This window comes from Pseudorasbora parva, chromosome 13 (genome assembly GCF_024679245.1).
Source record: "Pseudorasbora parva isolate DD20220531a chromosome 13, ASM2467924v1, whole genome shotgun sequence".
In the NCBI taxonomy this organism is placed as follows: domain Eukaryota; kingdom Metazoa; phylum Chordata; class Actinopteri; order Cypriniformes; family Gobionidae; genus Pseudorasbora; species Pseudorasbora parva.
Window position 1 is genome coordinate 12,899,749 of NC_090184.1, and position 25,574 is coordinate 12,925,322.

At 37.0% G+C, this 25,574-nt stretch overlaps 1 protein-coding gene across 3 annotated transcripts in view; it reads right to left on the reverse strand.

Annotated features, from left to right (window-relative positions):
• adam9a (ADAM metallopeptidase domain 9a) overlaps positions 1-25,574 on the reverse strand; it is a 66,803-nt gene that overhangs the window by 22,275 nt on the left and 18,954 nt on the right. For 2 of the 3 annotated variants that reach the window (XM_067413189.1, XM_067413188.1), the window contains exons 4-6: positions 17,595-17,673; positions 6,039-6,115; positions 1,243-1,462 (exon numbers count right to left, since the gene is read on the reverse strand). In XM_067413189.1, the coding sequence (XP_067269290.1) occupies positions 1,243-1,462; positions 6,039-6,115; positions 17,595-17,673 (376 nt within the window). The remainder of the gene's footprint in view (positions 1-1,242; positions 1,463-6,038; positions 6,116-17,594; positions 17,674-25,574) is intronic. The other variant, XM_067413190.1, reaches the window with a different exon arrangement.

The window sequence follows — 25,574 nt, forward strand, 5'->3', positions numbered from 1 at the left end:
TCATCTTCAATCAGATGGAACTGGACAGATATTCTGAATCTTCCGATTTAATCTGACTTGTGATGCTGCCTGAATCATAATCATGCACTGTTCGGTCATTGACCAGAGGAGAAGTGGCCCCCCTGACTGAGCCTGGTTTCTTCCAAGGTTTTTTTCTCCATTCTGTCACCTGATAGAGTTTTGGTTCCTTGCCACTGTCATCTCTAGTTGTGTAAGGGCTGTTTTGAGTTTTTCTGTGTTTCGTGCATGTTTCCTTTGTTCTAGTTTTTCTGCCTGTTAATTACTGTTGCCTTGGTTACTGATTCAGTTACACATGTGTTTCATATTGTTAATTAGTTTGATCAGTCTTTTTAAGCTCTGTGTAAGCTTGAGCTTCTGCTCTGTTCATTGTCTGTTATTGTTGTGATAAGCTTGGTTGTTCTGTAATAATTTCTTGTAATCAAGTTAAACTGCTGCAATTAGATACATTCACCTTGTCTTTGCAACCCAGCCGTGACAAGTTGGGGACATTTAATATTCAGCAATAACATTAAATTGACTGCACTGACACTATTGGATGAAAACTGAGCTGGATGATGACCATTGTTTCTGCAGACCTGCTTTATAACTTAATTAAACTCATTTAATAATTTATGTATTTAAACAGTTATTAAGCCAAATTAAAATTATTTAAAACATTTAAGGTGGGTTGCACCAACAAGGATTAAATTAAAATCAGTTTAGAGCTAATCTAGGATTTGTTGATCATTATTTTCCAGTTTGTCACTGTAAAACTGTTTTGTTTGAAACTAAAGCAATATATAAATAAAGTTGACTTGACAAGCATAATAATTTCCATTTATTTTTCAGTGTACTAAACCTAAAATCTATTATTATTATTATTATTATTATTATTATTATTATATATTTTACTTTAAGTTAACAGTGTATGTTTTTCTACAGGATGCAATAAAATAGAAGAGTCGCAATCTATATATGCAGATTTTGTTTTTCTTTCTTACTGTGAAAATAGACTTTCATTTTAAAACACAATTTGATGTTTTATAACATTGAACGTTTTGACAAGTGTACAACATTTAAACACTTGTAAATAAATTTCTACCATCATATACAAGTACACTACTATAACATACATGCACAGACATTTTCTTTTTGCAGGAGTCCAATATTCACTTTTTAATTATCTCTGCTCTAAAGCTTGTGCAATTGCTTGTGTCATTATTAGGATTTGGAATGACTCACCCTGATTAGATGGCTGCTTTGACTAAAGGTGATGTTATGGACACGACTGTCTGTAGGTTGCCTTGGCGAAGCTTTATCATCATGGTTATGAAAGTGAGGCGTTCCACAGGTGAGAGTTTCTGTCTCTACATCCTCCAAAAGATACACCAAGTGCTCGTCACTGGAGGAACCTTCCAAAGGTTCAATACCAAAACTGGTGCCCTCGGTGTAGATAACACCCCTAAGGAACATACATGTTACTCACTTACTTATTAACATAACAGATTTTGACAAGCAGAAAGCTTTGGAAAACTGGAAAACTGCTAGAAAGAGTCGATTTAATATTGTCCCGTGGGAATGACTAAGTAAAGGTATATATAGGATTCCCACACTTTCTAAACAATATATTTTGCATGACTTTTCTAGACATTCAACCCTCTACGCACACCTTGGCATAAGAAGCCACTGTCAAGTAAATTTACTTGGCAGACATGTATAGATGATGTCACCAAATTAGCTTATCTTTGTAAAAAAGCACAGCTTTATGCACACTCTTACCATTAGTCAATCAAGTCTTATAATATGATAATAAAGCATGATATAATGATAGAAGTTTACTAATTTTAACTAAAATAAGAATATACAACACAATAAGGATTGAGGAGCTGCTGGGTTCGTGAATATTAATCATGTCAAACTGATTTGCTGAAATCAAAATAGGGACGATAATAGATGATCGCCAGCCAATGAGACTGACGTTTGCGCATTAGTTCCGCCCACACGTAGCGCATAAATTCTGCATGGTATACAAGACTCTTGTGCGCGCTCTCTCTCTCTTTTTCTCTCTGCGCCTTCACACTAGAGTTTACGGTACATCAAATATACAGTGCCTTGCGAAAGTATTCAGCCCCCTTGAACTTTGGTAAATGGACTGCATAAATGGACTGCATTTATATAGCGCTTTTATCCAAAGCGCTTTACATTTTTGCCTCACATTCAGCCATTCATACACCGACGGCGATGTCAGCCATGTAAGGCTCCATCCAGCTCGTCACCAGGTTAGGTGTCTTGCTCATGGACACTTCGACACTTGGTCAGGTGGAACCGGGGATTGAACCACCAACCTTCTGGTTTGTAGACAACCTACATGAACCACTGAGCCACTGCCGCCCCAACTTTGCAACCTTTTTCCACATTTCAGGCTTCAAACAAAGATATAAAGCTGTATTTTTTTGTAAAGAATCAACAACAAGTGGGACATAATTATGAAGTGGAATGAAATGTATTGGATATTTCAAACTTTTTTAACAAATCAAAAACTGAAAAATTGGGCGTGCAAAATATTCGGCCCCTTTACTTTCAGTGCAGCAAACTCTCTCCAGAAGTTCAGTGAGGATCTCTGAATTATCCAATGTTGATAACATTGTGTGTAATCAAGTCTCTGTATAAATGCACCTGCACTGTGATAGTCTCAGAGGTCCGTTTGAAGTGCAGAGAGCATCATGAAGAACAAGGAACACACCAGGCAGGTCCGAGATACTGTTGTGGAGAAGTTTAAAGCCGTGGGAGACTCTGTCGTATCAATCAGTCGTATACTGCACAAATCTGGCCTTTCATGGAAGAGTGGCAAGAAGAAAGCCATTTCTAAAAGATATCCATAAAAAGTGTCGTTTAAAGTTTGCCACAAGCCCCCTGGGAGACACACCAAACATGTGGAAGAAGGTGCTCTGGTCAGATAAACTTTTTGGCAACAATGCAAAACGTTATGTTTGGCGTAAAAGCAACACAGGTCATCACCCTGAACTCACCATCCACACTGTCAAACATGGTGGTGGCAGCTTCATGGTTTGGGCCTGCTTTTCTTCAGCAGGGACAGGGAAGATGGTTAAAATTGATGGGAAGATGGATGGAGCCAAATACAGGACCATTCTGGAAGAAAACCTGATGCAAAAGACCTGAGACTGGGATGGAGATTTGTATTCCAACAAGACAATGATCCAAAACATAAAGCAAAATCTACAATGGAATGGTTCAAAAATAAACATATCAAGGTGTTAGAATGGCCAAGTCAAAGTCCAGACCTGAATCCAATCGAGAATCTGTGGAAAGAACGGAAAACTGCTGTTCACAAACACTCTCCATCCAACCTCACTGAGCTTGAGCTGTTCTGCAAGGAGGAATGGGCAAAAATTTCAGTCTTTCTATGTGCAAAACTGATAGAGACATACCCCAAGCGACTTACAGCTGTAATCGCAGCAAAAGGTGGCGCTACAAAGTATTAACTTAAGGGGGCCGAATAATTTTGCACGCCCAATTTTTCAGTTTTTGATTTGTTAAAAAAGTTTGAAATATCCAATAAATTTTGTTCCACTTCATGATTGTGTCCCACTTGTTGTTGATTCTTCACAAAAAATACAGTTTCATATCATTATGTTTGAAGCCTGAATTTTGGCAAAAGGTTGCAAAGTTCAAGGGGCCCGAATACTTTCGCAAGGCACTGTAGCTGCGCAACAATTGAGCTTAATTTAAACAGTTGAACACTGCAGAGGAAAATGGATAGGATTATGTCATGTAGACACTGTGCTCTACAATGTGTTTATTGTGTTTAATATATTATCTGGCTAACTGGCTAACTTACGTTATTACTGTCTTACTGAAATATTACTGTAAATCAGCTGTGGGCTGCACTATTACCTAAAACTGTGTCTATTAATGCAGATTGTCTGTCAATCTTACTACTTTGAGTAAAGATAAAGGATGGAGTAAGATGTTTTGTAAATGTTAATGTTTACATCAGCTGGGCTAACGTATGCACTGCTAATGATATAGTTCCCACAATACATTAAACACACAAACACAGTTGCAACATCTCATTATAACTACCTCAAACTGAGTAGCATCACTGAGAAATGTCCTGCTCAAGGTTTGGGTTGAAAAATTAGTTCTTCTATTGTTTCATTATTGATTCTGACTCGTGCTGGGATGGATGTAAAAATCAACGTAATCGTTATCGTCTTTACAGTGTGTACTATCGCTAAACTTTAGGAACAGGAAGCCTGAACGGAGCTGGAGTTTAGGGCCCGTATTTATCAAGCCTCTCAAAGTGCTATTTTTGTTTTAAGTGCTGAGAATACATGAAAATTACTCCTACTTTTAAACTTAAGTATAAAAGCAAGTTATCAAATTTCTTTCTCCCAGTTATTTAAGACAGCTCGAGAGGTCTTTCAAGTGGTTAGGAGTTGCCAGTAGGGGCTTGCGATGGCAATGAGGAGACAGACTTGTGCAAATCTTTCAAGAGAGGGAGAATGTGTTTGAAATGTTTGATGACAAACAGTTAATCAAACAGTATTGTTTGGACAGAGCAGGCATCATCTTTTTTAGTGCTGGTTAATGTTGGGCTTTATAATAAATAAATAAAAAACGCTGTTTGACTCATTCAGCAAGCAGTAGCAATTGCTTCTTCCTCCTGCCAGTTCGGTTTTCTTTTGGAATCCATAGTGGCTGATTATATACAAAAAACAGCACACCAGTTTAAAAATTGTAATTAAGACATGGTGTAAAACATGATTATCTTTCATTTCAAATGTGTATATTATAATGTATTCTCTTGAAAGCTCTTTATTGTCAAATGTGTGTTGAATGTAAACTCTTCTTAGGAATTTCACAATTTAATGTAAATTTATCTGAGAATATTCTTGAATAAGGTCATCTATTCAGTGATTGGTTCCTGCCTATGACGTCATCCAAATTCCCGTTAGTGGCACAGCCAAGTGTCGTGAATCAAATCTAAGACTGACACTTAAGATTTAGTCCTACACTTTACTTAAATTGAGATTGGGAAAGCGCAGCTTTGAGCCAAGAATTTTTTTACTCTTAAGTCAATTCTTAGTAGTGTTCTTGGGAGTAATTCTAAGATGTTTGATAAATACGGGCCCAGTTTTGGTAATGGACATTTGTTTCCGAAATATGCACTGTAAGCGGTAGACAAATCACAACAGACTGGGCCATCTGACTAATCAGAGCAGAGTAGGCAAACAGAAAGGAGGGATTTAGAGACACTGATTCATCCACCAAGTCGTTGGACAATCATTGAACATTGTGGTGATATGCAATGTAAAATATGTGAAAAATGTAAGTTTATTTATTTTTTTACCTTTGATGAATGTAAACCTGTTGCTGGAGACTTCAAAATCAGAACCCTTTAAAATAGCATAATAGGGGCCTTGTTCAGTCTTTACTTGGGAGTCACACTGGTGGCCTTAACGTAAATTTCTCCAGTCAGAAATGACCGAAGACTACTCAAGGGTTACATAGTATAAATTTTAAATCTTGCTAATTACTTGCAAAGCACTAAATGCTTAATTCATTCTTGTCATTCACATCTATTGCAATCTATTGCAAAATTCTATAATTGGTCAACCGGAACTGGGAACCCTCCAATAACAACCAATGTACATGTAACTTCATACTGTTTATACTGAGGTTACCGCAGTCATATGGTGGACCAGTACCTAGACATGACCACAATGCAGCTCTGAATGTCAGCGGAGATCCTATCAACCTGAAGGCCTTGTCACCATAATGGCTTGATGAATCCAATATTCAAGCATGATATATGAAATATTTTTGTATTGTGTTTTTTCACATAAATGTCTATAACTCCAAAACAAAATGAGATATTTCCACCAAAATTGACACACACTTCTATGGGCTCACTCCGAGGACACACAAAAAAATTGGTATGATTGTGAATCTGACTTGTGATGCAGCCTGAATCAAAACCTCACCGTATCCATTTAAAGCTTCTGTGATCTCACCTTAACCCAGAGCACAGGCTGAGTGCTGCAGAAGAGCCCTCCACATCCTCTATGTAACCACTGTAATGACAATGACCCTGATGGAAAACACAATGAGAGAGAGTGAGAGTGAGAACGAGAGAGAGAGAGAGAGAGAGAGAGAGAGAGAGAGAGAGAGAGAGAGAGAGAGAGAGAGAGAGAGAGAGAGAGAGAGAGAGAGAGAGAGAGAGAGAGAGAGAGAGAGAGAGAGAGAGAGAGAGAGAGAGAGAGAGAGAGAGAGAGAGAAAAGCCACAATAATTTCCACCAAGATCAAAAATATAATTGCCAAGCCTTGACTAACAAAAAGCAACATTCTTGTCATTCAAACCCTGAACTAAGCTCAAGGTGCTTTCTTGTCAGGGACCAGAACCTAGTTGGTCTGACAGCTATACTGTAGGGAAGAAGTTCTCAACCAGAGGGTCGAGTTCCACCAGGGGACCTCAGGATGATTTAAACAAGACAAAACAAGCATTAAAATAAACCAATTCTCATATTAAATTCACATTAATTCACTCCCTCAACAGTTTTTTTTTCTTTTTTTTAAAGAGTAAGGGTTCCCATGATCTGGATAAATGACAATGGGTGCGCTTAAATGCACGTTCTTAAGCCGATTATGCCCAATAAGCCGACAATGAACATGGTCATGTAAACGCGGTAACCCGTTTTCTTTTATCGGAGTAAGATCATAAACGGCGTAATCATAAACCAGTCGGTACACGTAGTTTTTTGCCTCTTACCTCAATTTTGCGCGGCATGTTATCGCATTAACCTGCTTTCTGTCGGCTTACTGAAGTTTGCATGTGTGATAGGTGACAAAAACGCAAACTCAGAGCACCTTTAAACGCATTCCAGACAGAGCGAGCTAGCGACCTGCATGAAAAAAAGGACACAAACTCAGACTCTTTTAAGACCCAGACAATTGTAAAGATGTTTTGTCCTCTCATGCAGCAGAAGTAGAAGAGGTTTAGTCAAAACGCTGCATCTGGAACTGCATTAAGGATAATATGAGCCGTGATTCTCCACAGTGCACGCTTTATTTAACAAATGATGTAACATTTGAAAAACTTTGCGTCAGATACCGACATTATTATTTTTGACGTCACTACAAGTGCATGTAAACGCAACCATTGTCTTAGGTGTCCTCAAAATGTGTGTTTCAGCTCAAAATACCACAGAGATCATTTATTATACCATGCCTAAATAGCGGCTTTTTGGGTTGAAGAAGCAAAAAAAGGCTATTTTTGTGTATGTACATATTTAAATGAAAATAAGCTTGGACTCCCCACCAGAAGAAGGCTGTGTCTCTACAGCTTGTGCCTTGTATCCTCCAGCAACAACAAAACAGGAGAAAGAGCATGGTCCACTGCATTGTTTTCCCTTATTTTAAAAATAAATGGAAGGTTGCAACCTCGAAGGTTGTTTTTTTTCTTCCATTAAGTGCATACACACAAATTCTTTTTAAAGGAACTGTATGTAAGAAATGCATTTCAATGAATCATAAAATGCCCGATATGTCACTAGACATTAAGAAATCGTGTTACTTTCAAATACTTATATTATTGACAACAGTAGTCCGAACAGGATATTGTCATTTAAAAGTTGTTGATGTTGATATTGGCATTTTGACCTGAAGCGCCACCCTAGCCTAGAAATCTAGACGCACCCTAGCGGCAGCAATAATAATCTACCACGAGTGTTGTCTAGCAACTCTCAATACAGTTCTGAGCTGTAAAAACCAAACTCTGGTCAGGCCAATCACATCGTGTATAGAGTCGGTGGGCGGGGCTTAACATAGTGACGGCAGAGTTCTGCTTGCGAGCTTCTAGTAAACACAGAAGCTGGCGAACGGCGGTCTTTCGAATCAGCTTTGACAGCGACTCTGGAAGACTTGGACTTAAGCTTTTCTCTGAAAAAAGAACGGCACAGAAATCATTCTTAAAAAGGCATGATGTGTTCAGAGTTTTGCCGACCGGATACAGCTAAAGTTTAATCTGTCAACGAGCTCCGCTTCACGTTGCTTCGGGTGGGTGTTAGCGCTATCCCGGAAGAGCGTGAGAGAGAGAGAGGGAGAGAGCGAAAGTAACAGGCTATGCCCATCAAAGCGCTGGCTCGTAGGCTGCGCTGCACAGGTAATGTGCACAATTAACAATGACATCAAAAAGTGCGTTTTTGGTTGCCAGACCAAGACAGTCCTGCACAGATTCCCCCAAAACCCCGCAGTAAGGCAACAGTGGATGGAATTTGCTTTTCCGGATCAGCAACTGAGTTGCGCGAATGTTTATATCTGTTCGCTGCATTTCGGTGCCGACTGTTTCATAAACAAGGCCCAGCTTGACGCCGGATTTTCCAATCGCCTAATGCTGAAGGATGGAGCAGTCCCAACGTTAGAACCGCGGGCGGTGAGTTAGACTGCTTCAAATATCTGTGTCTATGCTCATCAAGTAGCCCAAACATGATCACGTATAGTTACTATATATATTACTATATATAGAAATTGATCAATGGAGCATGCGATGTGTAGTGCGTGTACATTTGTTTAGCTGGCCACTATATGTGTAACTTTATGTTTGTGTATTGTAAAAGCACTCCAAACAACAATACACAAAGAGGGGGGAAATATGTTGAACTAAATAAGCGCGCTTCATCATTCAAATGTGCTACTATTCCGTGTTGTCTACACAAACCACGCGTAAACACACACACACACACGTGCACAACTGCACTTCCCACATGTACACCTTCAAAGACAAAAATACGACGATATAATTCGAGTATAAATATGTAAATAACACAAGTCGCTAAGCATATTATATAGTTAGTGTATAACTTGTACCACATAGAGACGTCCTGCTCTAGTCGTTTTTGCTGCTGCTCCTGTTTAACTGCAGCCTCTGGGTCTGATTCCGGATCATAGATGTATGGCTGTATCTGATTAAAAGCCATATTTTTAGTTTGAATAAAGTTTTTCCCGCTGTTAGGGATGACACAGCTTTACGACGCACTCAACACGGCGGCGCACACGTCACTATTTACCCGCTCGGCTTTTTTCGGAAAGACTCGGAACAGCGCATCTTTCTTATATAATTATTTAAAAAATATAGACTTTTCGGAGATATGCAGGATGCAATGCTACTCTATAGGTACTCAAGATTGACATGACACTGACTGAAACTGAGTGTTTCACCCCCCCTTTAAAAGCTAATTCAAAATATTAATAAATAATATAATGGTATATAAATAATAAAGTTTATAGAAGAAAAAACACTTCCTAAAAATAAAAATGAGTAGAAGCTTTCCCACACAAAATGTATTGCTACAATTGTGTGGGAAAGCTACTACTCACATTTGTATTTTTTAGGAAGTATAATAAAGCATTGGTAATGATAATGCTAAACATGCTATTTGGAATTGCTGGAGCCACATAACATCTATAGTTGTGTTTTTTCTAGGCATTGGGATTTAAAACATGCCCTGCTAGCTCTGGGATGCAGTTCCTCTTGTGTCTTTTATTTAGTTGGAGTGTCATTCTCTACATCATTAAGACTCATTCCTCCGTACTATGGGAGATCGGGCCTTCTGCTCTGCAGCCCCTAGTCTGTGAAATGATCTCCCTGACCACCTGCGGACCCCACAGAGTGTAAGTGTTTTTAAGCGTGGTCTTAAAACCCTCATTTTTAGCAGAGTTTTTGATTGATTTGTTACCTCTTAATTTTTCAGTTTTATTTATTTTATTTTATTTATTGTTGTTGATTGTTTTAATTCTGTGAGCACTTTGAGATTTTGTTTAATATAACGTGCATTACAATTAAATGTATTATTATTATTATTGTTTGGCAGTTTATGCCATGAGAGTGATTAGAGTTAAACAGTAAATGTTTAACAGTAAGGGCTTTGTTCTATCATGTGTGATGTCCGAGTGACTAAAAGAGACCCCCTTGGCAGTTGCAATCTCTGACAAGGTTAAAAGCAGATTCTGAGCTAAAAATGGATAAACAAATAAAGTCTGTAGTTAAATCTAATTTTTTTTTTCACTTAAAAAATCTTAGCAAAAACCAAGCCTTTTCTATCTCTGACAGATTTTGAGAGAGCTATTTCTGTGGTTGTTTTCTCTCTAGAATGATTATTGTAATGCACTGTATGCTCATGCTGGGATTGAAAAAAAACCCCGGCATGCTCGCAAAACCTACAAAATGCTGCAGCCAGATTGATTAAATCAGCCAAGAGAACGGATCATGTTACACCTTTATTGAGATCCTTAAATTGGCTGCCAGTCGAGTATAGAGTACATTACAATATTATTGTTCTGGTTTTTAAAGCGCTACATAATTTGGCACCATCATAACTTTCTGAGTAATTGTCTGTATACATCCCATCCAGGTCATTGAGTTCGGAAAATCTAAATCTCCTTGTGACTGTAAGAACAAATTTTAAACAAAGGTGACAGAGCATTTTCTCGAGTCGGCCCTAAACTGTGGAATGACCTTCCACACTCAGTCAGATCAGCAAAGTGAAGCACACTGGGCAACACCTGTTGTATTATGTGTGCTATATATACGTACATAATATATGCACACACATACATATACACAGCGGGGGAAATAAGTATTTGACACATCAGCATTTTTATCAGTAAGGGGATTTCTAAGTGGACTATTGACACAAAATGTTCACTAGATGCAGCCATCAAGCCAATTATTGAATTCATACAAAGAAATCAGAACATTTAAGTATACAAGTTGAGTCATAATAAATAAAGGGAAATGACACAGAATAAGTATTGAACACACTTTATTTAATACTTTGTAGAAAAGCCTTTGTTGGTGATTACAGTTTCTAGATGCCTCTTGTATAGAGAGACCAGTCGTCTGCATTGCTCAGGAGTGATTCTGGCCTATTCTTCCACACAAATGGTCTTTAAATCTTGGCGGTTCCTTGGGCTTCTTGAACTTCAATCTTCAGTTCTCTCCATAGATGTTCTATGGGATTTATGTCAGGTGATTGACTGGGCCATTCAAGCAACTTTAATAATATGAAGTCTGCCGGTACCCCTTGCTGAAAAGCAGCCCCAAACCATGATGCTTCCACCCCCAAACTTAACTATTGGTATGGTGTTCTTGGGGTGGTGGGCAGTACCATTTCTTCTCCAAACATGGTGTGTAGAATGACTGAGAAAAAGTTCAATTTTGCTTTCATCTGACCAAACTATAGTCTCCCAATAATCCACAGGCTTCCCCAAATGCTCTTTCACAAACTTTAACCGAGCATCAACATGCTTTTTGTTCAGCAATGGAGCCTTGCGTGGTGAGTTTGCATGGATGGCATGGCGGTTCAGTGAATTGCTTATAGTTCTCTTTGAAACAACAGCACCTGCTGATGCAAGGTCTTCCTGAAGTTCTGCACGAGTGGTTCTTGGCTCTTGGAGAAGAGCCTGATTATTCTTTGGACTCCTCGGACAGGGATCTTACGTGGAGCACCTGATCGTGGCCGGTTTATGGTGAACTGATGCTCTTTCCCTTTCCGGATAATGGCCCCCACAATGCTCACCGGAACAATCAGTATTCTGGAAATGCGCATATAACCATTCCCATCAAAATGCTTTTCAATGATAAGATTACAAAGATCTTGAGACAGTTCTTTGCTTTTACCCATCATGAAGTCTTTCCTGTGTGTCTCATGGGTAACTATGGGTAATTACCCATACATGGGTAATTAGGACTATATCAGCTGATATCAATTAGTACTGATAGGGGGGGGCAGGATTTCTCTCTCAATACTGACAGATTTCAGGCAATCTCCTGGCTTTCTATGCCATTTTGCACCTTGTAATCTTCATGTGTTCAACACTTATTCCCTGTGTCATTTAACTTTATTTATTATGACTCAGCTTGTATACTTAAATGTTCTGATTTCTTTGTATGAATTCAATATTTGGCTTGATGGCTACATCCGGTGAAAATGTTGTGACAATAGTCCACTTAGAAATCCCCTTACTGATAAAAATGCTGATGTGTCAAATACTTATTTCCCCCGCTGTATATATATATATATATATATATATATATATATATATATACACACACACACACACACACACACACACACACACACACACACACACACACACACACACACACACACACACATATATACATATATGTTTGTATTGTATTTATTAGAGAGAGAACTGTAGTCCACCTTAGCTTAAGTAAGCTAGTTACCCTGATACGCTGCAAATGATGAGGAATGTCTCATTTGATCTAGCATGGAGGCTTTCAAACAGCATTTTTACTGACTAATGTGTGCATGTCTGACGTAATGGGAATCGGAAAACACATCCTGTAGAAATCCCATTGGACATCAGTCAACCCACTGATTCCCAGCCGCTGCTTTCTGAATGGATGATTTTTCTAAATCTATCTATATCCCTTTGTGAAAAATAACTTGTTCTTAATTGCAGTAAATGTGCCCGTGTAGTGCTTCAAGTATATTATATATATATATATATATATATATAATTATAATACAAATTTATAATATATTAAAAACTATAATATAATATTAATGAAATGAAATACAGATAGAATACACGTTCATGACTATTTCTTAACACACTTAAGTACACTTAAAAAGTCAAAGTAAGTAAAAAGTATATTTTATAAAGATATATATGTAACAGTTTGAACAGTCAGTATTTATGAAATTCAGTTTGGTGTATAGAAATGCACTTCACCTAAAATGCTTCTTTTTTTTTTTACTGACACTGGTCACACAAACTTGGGGAGGAAAGCCGAAAAGCTTCTGACTAAGCAATAATCTCTATGCAGCCGTTTCCTGTTCTGTAACAAGGAACTAACATCAGACAGATCAGCATTTCACTTAAGATCTCACTACAAGGCATTTCAGAACATTTCCATAAAGTTAAGCAAATCCCAAATGGATAAAATAATACTCAATCCACTTAAAAATCTATTTTATATGTAATTGAATTAAAAACTGTCAAGTTTAAATATGACTAAATATGAAATCCAACTGGGAAGATTGATGAAAAATTCTGACTAAATATAGACTTTTGCTTATAAGCTTACTTTACATAAAAATGTTTTAATTTTGACCAACTTTATTGGTAACACTTTACAATAAGGTTGCATTAGTATTAATGTATTAACTAACATTAACTAACCATGAGCAGTACATTTGTTACTGCATTTGTTAATCTTTGTTAACGTTAGTTAATAAAAAAAACAGCTGTTCATGGTTTGTTCATGTTAGTTCTTGGTGGTTAATTGGTAAGATTGTGATTCCTATTTCATTACAATGGCAGGCCATTTGCCAATTTAAAGGTCCCATGGCATGACATTTTTATTTTATGAGGTTTTTCAACATTAATTTGAGATCCCCTAGCCTGGATATTGTCCCCAATTGGCTAGAAATGTTGATCGGTGTAAACCGAGTTCTGGCTGTCTTTCTCTGCCTTTGAGAAAATGAGAGCCCAGACGAGCTGATCTTGAATTGTCCCGTTATGACGCGAGCTGCTTGCGAGTCGCGCCTGACTAAACCACGCCCCCTCCACACATAATGGGTGTTTTCACTGAAGTCTCACAGCAGACACGCCTCTTGAAACAGAGCATTCCAGCCAGAGGGCTAATATCAGTATAGAAAAAAATGCCTTTAATTTCTAAATTGTGACATTTTTTGATGTAAAAACCATACTATCAATATAAGTACACATCAGGAACCATTATAAAATAATAAAAGAATCCATGCCATGGGACCTTTAACAGACATTACACACATTCTGTCATAGGTATTTATTGAAATATACATGCATGACAGAGTTTGAAGTTATGAAGAGTTTAACAATTTTACAACTGAGAATTAATTCATCAGTTTTGATGAACAAGCCATGTGCATTCAGTTATTGTGGAAACTGTAGACAACTTGCCCAAACCACATGCAATTTGCTTAAATCAATAAGAAATTCAAGTCTGACATGAACAAGAACAATTACAAGTTCAGAGATCTGAATTATTTTTTATTATTATTATAACAGGAGTTTTTACAAGAGCCCAGAACTTGTAATTAACTTGAAGTAATTGACAGCTTCAGCGATTATAAAGGGAGCACCATTTGAGAGCACTTTCTGTACATACTTTATTCTCTTTTTAAATAAACAGTTGGTTTTTCATACTGCTAAGAGAAGAAATGACTATAAGTGGGAGTTGATCCAATAAATTTCCATTCCAGGAGTCATTCCTGAAATTGAAATTATTGACATAGTTAGGCCTGTCACGATAGCAAATTTTGCTGGACAAGAAATTGGCCAAGAAATTATTGTGATAAACGATAATATTGTCGTTCTGAGACCATTTTCATCTAAAATAATGATAATGGCATAAAAATGCAGGTACATCTTTTCAAAGATCAATAAACTTTAATTTCTAAAGACTATTTAACACTAAAAATGGAAAACATTTTAGATAACCACAATAAATGAACAAAACAACCAAAACAATAAAAGCATGGACTCTCAGTCTGGAGTGCGCGGAGTGCGCGGGACCCCATTTCGCTTGCCATTGTGCCATCAAATTTCTTAACTTTGCATGTGGCTCTGCAACCGAAGAAGAGCCATGAGTTCCAGACGAATCTGCTGGCCGAAAATGACATCTCATCACGCCGCACCTGGTCGGCGCGTCGCGTATAAACACCTCCCCAAACGGACGCAGTCAACGAGAGTCGAGGAAAACAAAAAAGCATGCAAATGGCAATTATCGCGGCCAGAAAAATTATCGAGCTCATTTATTTTATCGTGCAATTAACTGATTAATCAACTATCGCGACAGGCCTAGACATAATAATAACCATAGCAAGCCAGAGTTAATCACAAACTCTTGCTTTGCTATCTGGTTAGAATTGTTTGGTTTTGTCAACTTAACTTAATAAAGTTGAAGTTTATTCAACTCACTTCTTGTGATAAGGAGCTAGAAAAATGACACACAGAGGCCTCAGAGCATTGATGGTGTCACAAAGTCAAAGTATTATACATATAAAATGTTCAATAATTTCAATAATATGTATTAAAATATGTTTTTATAAGCGTTTTTTAAAAGAAATGTAGAAAGTGTAAGTAAAACTTACTTTAAACAGAGTAAGTAAACTTAAAGGTGCACTATGCAGCTTTTGTCCACTGGAGGGCGCCTATGCAAAACAAATGCGTAGTTTGATGACGCAAAGTGTGAGCGGAGCATCTTGGGAGATGTGGTCTTCTCATCACAGCCGGTGAAAAATAGGACTCGGGCAGAAATCACGTTCATGCATGCGGTTATTAACGTTACTGTAGTCTAAAGCAGAGCAGGACCGAGTGTTATGGACCTGAGCAAAGCTGCTGGAGCGATTGTTAAACAAATACCCGCCTAGCGAATACCTGGACTTTTATTATGACGGGACAGGACTCATTTGCCGAGCGCCTGCACAGATCCGCTCTTCCGGTTATGATTTTGAGGTAATGGAGCTCTGTTTATCATATTAGATACATTTAAGTGTGTTTAAAACGATGTTATGACGTTACTCCGTGCGTTCAGTTGTTCACACTGCTAAGAGTAAAGCGCTCCTGCCAAATAAAAGCCGAAACTGAGGGTAACGCAGATATGACGCAATTGACAGGCGACTCTCTCAAATGCAATGCTGCAACGTCCCTGTCCTTAGTTAAAATAGCAATTTTCTCACAATTTACAAATAGTTGGAAACATCTGGGATACTGTAGGTACTCTGGATATTTTATTGCAAAAATACTACATAGTTCACCTTTAACATGAGAATTTTAAATTAAAACCAAACACAAAATGTGTAGATTTTACTTGAAAACCACCATTCCACCATTTCAACCCCCCCCCCCCCCCCCCCCCCCCCCCCCCCCAAAGTAAATCCAACTCAAAATGTTTTACAGTGTAGCGGAACTCAGAGATTAAGTCATCGCAATGAAAGAAAGCATGACACATCTCAGTTGCATGAAGCAAACACTGAGTGACTAAATTCAGGTCAAGGCCAGTGACTCAAATTACATCTCTCTCCAGACATTTATCTCTATCTGTGAACACAACGATAAAGAACTTCACTGGGAATGCATTTCCCGTTCTCCTTTCACACATTCCACACTATAAAAACAGTTTTAAATACAGCAAAGACTATTGAGCTTTTTTTTTTTTAAATGTAAAGAATTTTCTCTATCTTAAAATTTCACATTTGTTTCAATGTGTTACTTGCCATTTCTTAGAAATTCCTAGTAAATTACAGAGCACAAATTGTTCCTATACCATTTTTTCAGTGTATATACCTTCTTCTGCATTTTTTAAAATAAGTTTTGTGCTTCTATTACAGTCATGTAAAACTGAATTCCAGTTAGTGTGAGTAATGCAGCTCTTCCCAGAACTACTCTACTGCTCTTGGCATCAGATGCTGTGTGAGTGTTGCATCAACAATTACAACAGCACCATGATGATACACAGCAGCTGTTCTCACCGGTGCCATTCTGCGCATAGAACAAGGTGAAAATAGCGTAGAACTTGTGAGGCGAGAGCAGCGGTAAGTTTCATTTTTGTGGTATGAAAGAATATATCAACATTACACTACTGAATGCCAGTGCTTTGTTTTTGCAGTCTATAAAGTGGCTGATTTGAGTGTTCTTGGTCTCACATCCTATGTGTCTGAGCTCTGAGCATAAGCCAAATAAAAATAAACCAATCCTCAAGCTCTCAGTTCAGACTGAGGGTGATGCTGGGTATACACATACAGACATTAAAAAGGTAAAAGTGTAAAATAGCAAAAGCATTAAATGGATAGTTCACACAAAAAGAAAAATTCTGTCATCATTTAGTCACGCTCAAGTTGTTCCAAACCTGTATAAATTTCTTTCACAATTTTCTTTCAACACAAAGGAAGATATTTGGAAGAATGTTTTTAACCAAGCAGATCTTGGCAGCCATTGACTACCATAGTATTTTTTCATAGTAAACATTCATCCAAATATCTTCCTTTGTGTTCAGAAGAAGAAAGAAATTCATACAGGTTTGGAACAACCTGAGTGTGACTAAATGATGACAAAATTATTAGTTTTGGGTGAACTATCCCTTTAAGTATGTAATATCGTCATACGCAAATCTCTATTGATTTTTGTATATATATATATATATATATATATATATATATATATATATATATATATATATATATATATATATATATATATATATATATATATATATATATATATATATATATATACACTGATAGCCAATCAATTTGCTGTAAATGACAAAGATTCTGTAAAATAAATAAATTATTAGTGATAATAATCCATTTAGAAACAGATTTGACAGAAATGGGACACAGCTGGGAAAAAATGGGAAAAATGGGAAAAAAGTGCTAAAACTGCCTGGTTTTACATGCTTTCACTTGTTTAACCAAGTGCTAGTGTGACATAACATTTCTGGGAAAAACGTGGGCAAAAAGATTCCTTCAGATTTCTGTGTTTGGTGACTTACCGTCATGTTTGGTCTCTCGGTGACCAGCGAGCCATCTTTGGCATAAGAGTACACAGTGAAATCCTCTGGAAGAAGCAATCTGAGGGAAAAATAAAATAAAAATAAATCACACAACTATTTATGATTCATTATTACAGGTATTTAATACCCTCCTGCATCACGCACAGACTGTCAAAACATACTCTGGTAAAGATTATCTGCACATCCCTAAAATTGGTGAAACATTATTGTTTAAATGTTTTGGTTAGTTTTTTTTTTTTAAAGAAAACAATGTATATTATTAATATTTTAGGATAAAATTGCATTACAGGGGCTGCATTTTTTAAAACGTATAATGTTCTCAGAGGTCCACTTATAATGTTATCAAGACTTCTACATCAAAAAACTCTTTTGATAGGCATGCCGATACAAGACTTGGAAGTAAAAGCCCACTGCTATGATGGCGTAACAGCGTAACATTCCAAAGCATTAACCCCATAATTCCTAAAGCAAAGGAAAGAACAGCAAATCACAACTATGGTAAAACTTTACAATGAGGTTCATTAGCTAACATTAGTTAACAACTTTAGTTAACATGTATTAATAATGAACTGCAGATCTAAAGCATTTATTAATCTTTGTTAATGTTAACTCCAGCATTTACTAATACATTATTCAAATCAAAAGTTGTATTAGTTAACATTAGTTAATGCACTGTGAACTAACATGGACAAACAATGAACAGCAGTATGTTAACTTACTAACTAATAACTAACATTAACAAAGATTAATAAATATAGTAAGAAATCTATTGCTCAATTTTAGTTCATGTTAGTTAATACATTAACTAATGTTAACTAATGAACCTTATTGTAAATTGTTACCACAATGGTCACAACTATTCTGTTTTACCGAGGCGCTACAGTATAAATACTTTTATCAAACGATCTGTATTAGACAAAACAACAGTGACACATGGTAAAAACCTGTTACTCACAATTTGTGATATTATTGTCCCATCTAATGTAGTAGCACTGCATCATCATTTATTTTCAGTCTGCGTCAAACTGTATGTTGTTTAAAGGTCCCGTTCTTCGCGATTCCATCTTTCAAACTTTAGTTAGTGTGTAATGTTGCTGTTAGAGCATAAATAATACCTGTAAAATTATAAAGCTCAAAGTTCAATGCCAAGCGAGATATTTTAGATTTTACAAGCACAGGCAAAAAAGGGGGCGTGGTCTTGTTGCTCTCCCACGTGGAGAAGAGCGCGCGCATTCAGTGCTTGCATCTCCCCGTGATAGTAAGAGGCGGGACCTTTCCGGGCAAAGTGCACTAAGCTGCTGTCCAATCACAACACGGGAAGCGCTGGCCCAATCAGAACTCGTTACGTGTTTCTGAAGGAGGGACTTCATAAAACAAGGAAATCATCAGGCCGTTTTTAGGACAGAGGAAACAGCGCTGTACAGATAAGTAAATTGTGTGAAAAATACTGTTTTTTTTACACGCGAAACATGAACTCATGTTATATTGCACACTGTAAACATAATCAAAGCTTCAAAAACACGCAGAGAATGGGACCTTTAAAAAACGAATCTGCAGTAAAATTTAGCGAACAAACAAACTGTGTCCAACTGATGGAGTCTGTCTGGAACTTCATTAAAGGGGTACTTCAGCGCTGGGAAGATGAATCTGTATTTAAACTGGGTCATCAATGCAGTAGAAATGTGAAATTATTTTTGAATTTGGTGCCTTCTAGACTGAGAAAAGACAGAAAATGTATTTTTGTCCCATGGGGATGAAAGACCACAATTCCCAGAATGCTTCGCTGCCCTGTGAGGCCATTCCCAACTCCACCAACTTCATTACAGTGACTAGAGTTAGAGAAGACACTACAATTAAAAACTGAACGTGTCTGTTCAATATAATGAGTGAGGCACCGCGCGAGTATCACAGCACTGAGCACTAACTGCAGGAGTCAGATAAATGAGCTGATGAACTCTTGTAATGAGAGCTGAGGTAATCGCGACTACACTCGCGGCATACATTCACAACGCAAGTTCAGTCTGGCGCGTTTCAGTTTATGCCTTTGCAAGCTTAACTTTCATAGAAATGAATTTGAGAAGTTAAAAGACTTACATTGCTCACCATAGCTCCGTTTAAATGATCCTGTAGCTGCAAGCTGAGCTATCCCTGCAAGCTGAGTGTTATCTCCCATCCCCCAATGCCGGATTCAAAACATGCGGAAATAGCTCCCTCTGCTGGCTGTAGTCTTTAGCCTCTGGGCAAACATTCCTCCTATGATGCAAAAATCGTCAATTTGCATCATAGGAGGAATTTTTCCAGAAATAAAATGCATAAATCTCTCGTTTCAGGGAGATATGAGGGGGGAAAGCACAATAATTTGAATATACTACAGGGTTTCTACTGATACAAAGCCATATGCTAATCGCTGAAGTAACCCTTTAACAACTAAATTCATCCATGCTTTCATAATGTTAGGATAGCAAGGATGGGATGGCAATGCAAAGGCTGTTATTACACAACTTGGCACTTTAAAACATCTTGTAATCCTCAGAGGCATCTCTTGTTTTGTTGCTAGGGTAATTCTGTGTTTGCGTGTCTTTCCTATTTACTACTACATGACATGCGCAAATCGATAGGCGTTGATGCCGAAGTAGGTGTTGATCTTCTTATAGAGGCAGTCTTTCATCGCACCATGACAAAATGCCAAATTAGTCATTTTCCAAACTTGGTTTCTTTCAATAAAAGCAGTTTCTGGAGTAACAAAGAAGTTTAAAGTTCTGAAACTTACAGGATATTTGAAGGACAATGACCTAATGTCAAATGCTCAAGGAAAGTATAATTTATCAAATTATGACTCCTTCAAATGTGATAGTAAAGAAATTATGTTACAAAAGGTTTCAATTTCAAACAAATGCTGTTCTTCAAACTTTCCAACAAATAAATCCTAAAAAAACTGTATCCAGTTTTACACAAAAATATTAAGCAGCACATCTGTTTTCAACACTGATAACAATCAGAAATCTTTCTTGAAATTATTATAATCGTTTCTGAAAGATCATCTAACACTGAAGAATGGAGTAATTGTGATAAAGCTTTACCATCACAGTAATACATTACTTTTTAAATAAAATATATTAAATTAGAAAAAATATATATTTTAAATTGTAATATTTCACAGCATTACTGTTTCTGCTGTTTGATTGTTTTATCAAATAAATGCATTGGTGAGCATAAGAGACTTCTTTCAAAAACATAAAAAAATTGGTAACACTTTAAAATGAGGTTTCATTAGTTAACAATAGTACCAAACCGTGACTTCAAAACCGAGGTACTTAAAGAACCTTCAGTTTTGTGTACGGTTACACCCCTATACATTACGGAAGTTAAATGTGTTGTAACAGCGGCCTCATGTTGTCTTTAAATTGTGGTCTGTTTTTGCTTTCAGAGATAATGAAGATTTCAAGTTCCTCTTTTCTGCTTCCTCATTTTTGTTTTCCTAAGAATGCTGACAAGGGAGATGTACTCATCCAGATTTCACAAATGTCAGGGGTTCAAGTTTACCTGGAACACTGGGCTTGTTCTAAGATTGTTTAAGATCTTAGATGATCTGAGAAGGGACCACATACTGTGTAAAAAATGTTATATCTGGTGATGAGCTGACCTTTATGTCACAACTCATCTGCAACAGACGGTAAGCATAGCTGGAAACCATAAAGTTTTCTGAACGAATTACCACACCTGCCACAACACATTTAGCACTGACTGTCTCAGTGTATTATGTGGTAACACAGTGTGTTATTTATATCTTATTTCAAAATGTGAAGCAGTTCACCTTTGTTAATGGCAAATATATATATATATATATATATATATATATATATATATATATATATATATATATATATATATATATATATATATATATATATATATATATAATATAATTTTTTAAAAATATTTTTTAAATAAATAAATAAATAAATAAATAAAAAATTGCTTTGATGGCACATCTTCAAAACATCTCCCAGCTCTGGGCCTTCAAAGAAGCAACAAACTGTCGAACTGAGGGGAAAAATAATTTATTTTCCCACTTTATTTTAAGGTGTCCTTGTTACAGTGTAATTATACATTTATGTACAGAGTAATATAAATTAACATGTACTGATGACTATAGAGTAGGGTTAGGAATAGGATTTGGTTTAGGGTAAGTTATAATTTATTTGTTACTTGTAATTTTGCATAATTTATTATTACTACTACTACAGAAAATGTGTAATGTGTAGCTACTCGAGTAGCTCAATATTAATTAAAGTGAAGAGCACAGAATGTTCTGGAGATTCAATAGATGTGTATTGGAGAGTTTTATATGACATGAGACACATTATGTGAGATAACATTCAAGAGAAGGAAAAGTGAAACGTTCACCCCTTTGTTCATCTGCATGACACATCTGATATTAACAAGGGACTTCATTTGTGTGGCAATGACTAAATGAAGCAATATTTCAAACAACTTATGAAATACATAAAGAGCAGACTTTTGTTACACAATGTAAATGCATATGCATAGTGTAAATACAACAATGTACACAAGTAAACAAGTCCAAATTCTAAAAGCTTTAGTCTCACTGTTATTTAAGAAAGGAGAACACGTTGAAAATAAAAAATTTAAGCTTAGTCTATGCCAAGCATTAACTTAAATGAGGCCCAAATGCTGAGAGGTGAAAAAGCTGACAGTGTTAAAACATTGTCCCATTCTGAATAAGCTTCTGAACTACAACAAAGGCAGACATTTTACAACAGAACAATCTAGTAAGTAACCATAAGGTAATTAATTTAAGAAAGGCCTATATTAGGAATAAAGGAGATACATTAGTCTTTTCACACATAATAATATGAATTACTTTTAAAAACCAATATGCTTATGCTGCTCACCAAGGATTCATTTTTTTAATAGTACTATTGTGGACTTTTATAAAAAAAAAAAAAAACTTACTTTTCTATATGAATACATTTTAAAGGGGTGATGAATTGAGAAATCAACTTTCCCTTGAGCTTTTGATATATAAAAGGTCATGGTAATATGACAATATCCTCTAGTTCAGGGGTCTTCAACTAAAATTGCTTGGGGTCCAGTGAATGAACCTTCCTCACCGGCCGAGGTCCGGACAAAAACATGAATTGATGTTTTTTTGCCAGACTAAAGAAATGAGTGTAGAATTTAAAAAAGAAAAATGTATTTATTGAACAAAATATAATATGTTCTCATATAGATCTTTTCATATTGTTAAAGCAAAATCCTTCACAAAATGTATTCCATTTTGAGGTTGTTCTGTTTAAGTTGCGTTGGTACAAAATATCTAAATTCAACCAGTAGCAATGTCTGACAAAAAATATGATGAATTAAAAAAGGGGTTCATCTCTAAATCTGCACTAAAAATTCATTAATTTCAACTTAGCAACTAAAGTGCCTTTTCTGCTGAACTGAGATAAACAGTAACAATCAATGAACACAAATCCTCCTGGTTAAAAAACAAAACAGAAATCTTATAACATAATTTTATGTTCATTCACATGTATAGTCTCTACCTAACTAAATGTAGGCTATCTTCAGCACTGTGCTTCAAATTGCACTGGTAAAAAAATAATTTGCAATATCATCCAGAAACACAAACAGACAAAAAGAAAGTGCCGTGTTGGAAAAATATAAACGTGCAAGAAACATTTTCTCTTTATTTTAACTGTTCCTTTAAATCCAGAAAAACTTAAATAACCTCAAATAACATTTCAAAAGGCAGAGCTGAGTTGAACTTAAAGACGAAACGGAAGCATAAAAAATCCTGGTTCTAAAAAAAAAAAATAAACAATAAATTAAAAAAGTGCATAGGCTACATTGTCTGAACTTCAGTGCATGGGACAAATTGGCTCATTTATTTTCTGCGCACTTACCTCAGACTGCTGAGGATAAGGTGTCTTTAAAATGTGTATGGCTGAATCCGAAATCGCCCCTATACCCTAAATAAGGCATTATTTGAACGGCCATTTGTAGTGGTGTCCGAAACCACAGTGGACATGTGTGAGTGCACTCATTCAATCACATGTTGCACCGCAATAACGAATGTACAGCCGATGTACACACAACAGCTGTCCGACTTCACGCACTCGTTTTCATTCACTCCTACAAGTGAACTGTAATAGTGGACTAACGTAGGGAATAGTGAATGAGGGTTAAGGGGCCAACTTCTGATTCAGACTGTTTTAAACGCCGCTTTCTGCTCTCAAGTCTCTTCACTGCACGAGTGACTGCGCGTCTGATCATAGCAACAGTGAGCATAGTAACGTAGCCTAAACGGGATCGCACACTGGACTGAAGCTCAGCGGCGCGTCTCAGGATCTCACACCGGACGCACACATTATACGCGCAAGTAAGTTTTGAATCGACTTCTGACAGAAGGGCTGCATGATGTATTAAATTTATATTATATTTCCCTAATACCATCCATGTACATACTGATTTCACCCTGTGCTACAAGAGATACCCATCGTGCAGCTCTTCTGTCAGAAGTCGATTCAAAACTGAGCTTGCGTGTATATACGACAATTCACCATGACGTCACAACAGTAATAAACGCTCCTCCGGGTGGCAAAAGCCGAAGCATTCCAATGGCAACGCTAGTAAATTGCTTGGAATTCAGACATAGTTCACATGATTATTGAGGGACTTATTAATTAATTCAGGAGATAGCAATACTTGAAATGCCTAACCATGCTCCAGTTGATGTAGCGCTAGTCACCATAATTTTTAAATGAGCCTCAGCCTACCATTGAGTAGTTATTTTAGTGACTGTTGCTGTTTGACTTACAATATGTTAGGCTATCGTAGATGGTCTATTTCCCTGTTATCTAACTAAAAAAGGCTATTTTGGTTTTCTGTTGCTCTGTTGGGGTCGGATCAGATGGCACAGACGTGAGCTTCTGACGGTCAAAATGATATAGCGTGCTGTAGACTAGCGCTATCCGCTAACGTTAGGCATTCACTCAAACTAAACTCGCGGTGATGATGAAACCACTGTACACGCATCAATCTTCCATCAGCCTACAATGTTTTGCTTTTCCTATTTCTTCCATTGACATTCGATCAGCAGCCTACATATAGAAGTTTGGTCTCTTCCTACTTTTACTACAGACAGTGACTGGCAATGAGTTTGATCTTTAAAAGAGATCTAAAGTTTACTAATATTAGTCTTGAATTTCCCCAGCTGAAGATAATTATGCTTTGCTATGATTTTGTAGATGGACTGTTTTGAGAATACTTCTCTGTAGCGCCACTTTTGACGATGTCCACTCGCTTTAGCCTCCTCACCCACAGGTTTTGCTGGATATATTTACTTTTTTCTGAAGGAAATCGATACAATCCTGCACCTTTTGCTGTTTATCTGACAGCATAACCCCAAACACAACACGTTTTCATCATAGTTTCAACTTTAATCAACAACAATGTTCTTAACTATGTAAGGGTAACAGTAGACGGCTGGATCTCTTCAGTTTGTCAATAGAAGCCGCTCGCGTTCTGCCACCCGGAAGTATCCTGGTGCCGATTGTTTACAAACATTCTGAAATGGTCTATACTAATGTGCGCATCAGGTGTGAGATCCTGAGACACGGCGCTGATCCCCTTGACTGTCAACGCAACTGTGGCAACATAGGAAAAAACGGTGCTACTGAGCTGCCTGATATAAATGTGATTATTTATTTTATTTTTTAAATTGTATTTGGCATGTAGGCTATTTATTTCATTACGTCAAAAGGCTTCGCGGTCCGGATAGATGCATCTCGCGGTCCGGATAGATGCATCTCGCGGTCCGGATCCGGACCGAAGTTCGCCAGTTCGCAAGTTGGCGACCCCTGCTCTAGTTTCAGAGCTGAAAAGTTCCCTGCTAGTCAAAGAAAAGCTTTTATAGACGCCAGGCCCAGCAAA